The following is a 3,210-nucleotide window of genomic DNA, read 5'->3' as shown; positions in this document are numbered from 1 at the left end:
GGAAAACACGAGCCGTAACGTAACTCACCTCACCCAGCTACCGTGGGGCACCTGTGGGAATCTCTCCTGGGTGCAGCATGGATGGTAAAGGCTCCTTCCCTGCTCCAAAATGGTCACATGATGCTTCGGGCCACCGAAAGGCTTTTCTCCTGCAAGCAATTTGAAAGCATTGTGAGATTTCATGCAAGAAACTAAACCATCACTACTGAGGGGTTCCTAAGACAGCACAAAGCAGTAATGACTGCTAGTTAAGTACTGACACCCAGCCTGCGCGAGCCGCTGCTACGAACAGAGTGATTTGCAGCATGGACAGGACGCCGAGCTAGCTGCCAGATGACAGCTTGGCCCAGCCTCCCCGCTCTGCTTTGGCGGATTCCCCCCCCGTTTCCATGAAAAAAAAAAAAAGGGAGAAAAATGGGATTGGACCCCATCGCTGCTGCAAAACAACACAAAAAATGGGTTTTCCCCCACAAGAGGAAAGGTATCAGAGCTGCTGGCTTCAGCAGCACTCATGTGAGCAATATTTTTACGTGTTAGGGTAGCGGAAACTGTAAGCCTTTTGCTCCCCACCCAGGATGACAACTTGGGGTCCCGACGCACGTGGGAGACACGTGGGTATCAGCACGGTCCTGGAAATGCAAGAGGGGTTTTTTGTGGGCTGGCGGGGTTTTTTGTTTAGCACAGGGAGGTGAGACCTGGCTTTCCTCCATATCCTTGTGGAGGGGAGATTTTAATTTGCCCATTTTGCCATGTTGTTCCCTCCCCACTCCAAAGGCTCAGGTTTCCACGTTGCCAGTCAAAGGGACCATCTCCAACGATCCACAACCACATGCTAAGTTTCCAAAAAACACCACGTCTGTCACAGGAAAAGGGGGTTTTCAGAGACATTGTCACCCAAGGGCAGCAAAAGGTGACATTTCTGGAGAATAAATAAAGACCAAGTCAGGGGTTTCTTAGACAGTTTTATTAAACTAAGGTGAAAAAGGAACCGTAACAAACCATCTCTTGTGGATAGCGATAACAAACCATCTGGGCTCAGTTCAACTCACTGAATCAAGTGTAGTACAAAGTGCATGGATTTCAACTCTCCTGTAAAAAAGAGAAGAGGGTAAAGCGACTTTGCAGTCTTGCAGAGTCCCTGGAGAGGAAGACACTTGTGCTCAGTCCAAAGTTTGATTTTAAAGATGAAAGACGCAGCACTGGGTGCAAGTGACACACTTAGTTTGCTTCGCCGGCTCATTCTGAGCTCAGAAAAACTGATGTGTTCTCCTCCAGAACAGTCTCCCGGTCTCCCTTCCTGGTTTATTGCCATGAATTGGGATTTCCTCTTCATGGGGATTGCTGCCTCTGGCTGCCGCTAGCTGCCGTGGAGTGGTTTGGCATATACCGGCTCAATGAGGTGGTAAATCAGGAGCAGGAACAGGCACCCAAGTAAGACCAGGCTCATCATGGCCAGGAGGATGAAGCGGCCAATAAAGAAGGTGTCCACGATCTGCAGACAGTGGGGGGAAAAATACAACAACACACGTTACAGCCTCAGTCTACTCCAGCAGCCTGGAGGGAGCGTGCTACATCCTGGAAAAGAGGACTGTCCAAGAAGATCACTCCAGGAGGAAAACCCCAGATTTTTCCCCTTGCTTTTCATTCCTGACACGGGTGTGTGACGAATGATTGAAAGAAGAATCCCTTTCCTCTGAAAAAAGCCGCCTGTGGGAAAGCTAACGTGGAGGAAAACAGCAACACAGTACCGAGCACAGGGAAGAAACACAAGTCAAAACCTGCAGCAGCTCTCCCCGGCCACAAACCTCCCAGCCCTGTAAGGGACTGCGCACAATTCTTCCCTTTTGGAAGGGAAATGGGGGGGAAAAGAAAAAAAAGAGTAAAAAAAGAAGATACAGCCGCAAGGCAAGACACAATGAAGAGCCAGCTGTGAGAAGGCTGGTTACAAAATCATCCTCTCAGTTCTTGAGACTACCGCAGAGCTTCGCTCACCCCTGGCTCAGTTCTATAAATCACATTAGCACACGCTCAGCCTTGCTGCTGCTGCAGAAAAGGTCTCTTGTGAGCGATGCATTGGCTCCTTCTGCACGTTTCACTTTTTAATTAGCCAATTAGCAGAGTTTCGCTGCAGAAAGCCCAGGTCATGTATTATTGATAGTCAGGGCAGGTCCAGTCCAATTGAAGATCCGAAAAAAAAAAGCTTTCCATTTCTGTTGGCCTCCTGGTCACAAACGCGCTCAGCTGCCCTTCATCTCGCTTACAATCTTTGCACGAGCAGGTCCCGTGCAAGGCAGAGAAAAGAAAAACTACAAGAATCTTTAGCAGGGATTTATACAGATCAAGATCTAGAAGAGCAATAATTAATGTGCATTAATAATAGAACAGAGGAAACGGCACCTAAAAAGCCACAAAACTTTGTGTATTCAAAGCCCAAAGAGCTCTGGAAAAACTCAAGGTGGCAGCTCAGGCAGCGGTCGTGCAGGCAGCCTGATCAGACCCGACATCAGGACAGACCCCTGTACCTGACAACACAGACAAGGGGCTGTCTAGAAAACACAGCCTTACTTAAGCGTGGCAATAACCTACAAGAGAGCCAAAGAGCAGTTACTGGGCTTTAAAATAGCAAACAGAGCTGGGGGAAAGTGAAAGGCTGCACAATTAGAGGGAAAATTATCAAAACTACCTGCCACGTGGCTACTGGCGTGCTCCAGGGTATGTTGGAAGACGGAGGCAGGCAGGAGCACAAAGAGCTTGTGGCCCAAGCTACAAAAGGGGGTGGCAGAGTGGGAGCAGAAACTGCTGGAGCTCAGGGATGAGCTGGGAGGGATAAAAGTAAGAGTGTAATTCCTGCACAGAGCACCTTGGGCCTGGGGATGGCAGAATGGGAGCTAAACCCCATGGATCACGTCTAATGGCACATAAATAAGGGATTTTGTTAACGAAATAAATATATCCCTGCTCCATGAGCAACACAGCCTTCACCAACAGGAGCCCGTGCTGGAGAAGGAGCCGCAGGAGACCAAAAAGGCAGCGCAGGGCCATCCCCGGGGCATCGGGGCTGCTGCTGGGGCCAGCCCTGAGGTAAAGGCCCATCCCCGGGGCCTCAGGGCAGCTGCTGGGGCCCATCCTCAGGTAAAGGTCCATCCCCAGGGCCTCGGGGTACCCACGGGGGCCATCCTTGAGGTAAAGGCCCATCCCCGGGGCCTCGGG

The 3,210-nt window shown here is 50.3% G+C and overlaps 1 protein-coding gene across 1 annotated transcript; it reads right to left on the bottom strand.

The window, feature by feature from the left end:
- Positions 1-1,357: 1,357 nt before the first annotated feature.
- Positions 1,358-1,492, bottom strand: TMEM218 (transmembrane protein 218; the record flags this gene model as incomplete). Its single annotated transcript, XM_010282470.1, has 1 exon — positions 1,358-1,492. A coding segment is annotated over one exon (135 nt), but the record flags the coding sequence as incomplete, so codon positions are not given.
- Positions 1,493-3,210: the final 1,718 nt, after the last annotated feature.

This window comes from Phaethon lepturus, unplaced genomic scaffold, assembly GCF_000687285.1.
Source record: "Phaethon lepturus isolate BGI_N335 unplaced genomic scaffold, ASM68728v1 scaffold26382, whole genome shotgun sequence".
Classification (NCBI taxonomy): Eukaryota; Metazoa; Chordata; class Aves; order Phaethontiformes; family Phaethontidae; genus Phaethon; species Phaethon lepturus.
Note: the sequence above shows the minus strand (reverse complement) of the source record. Positions and strands in the feature narration are given on the sequence as shown.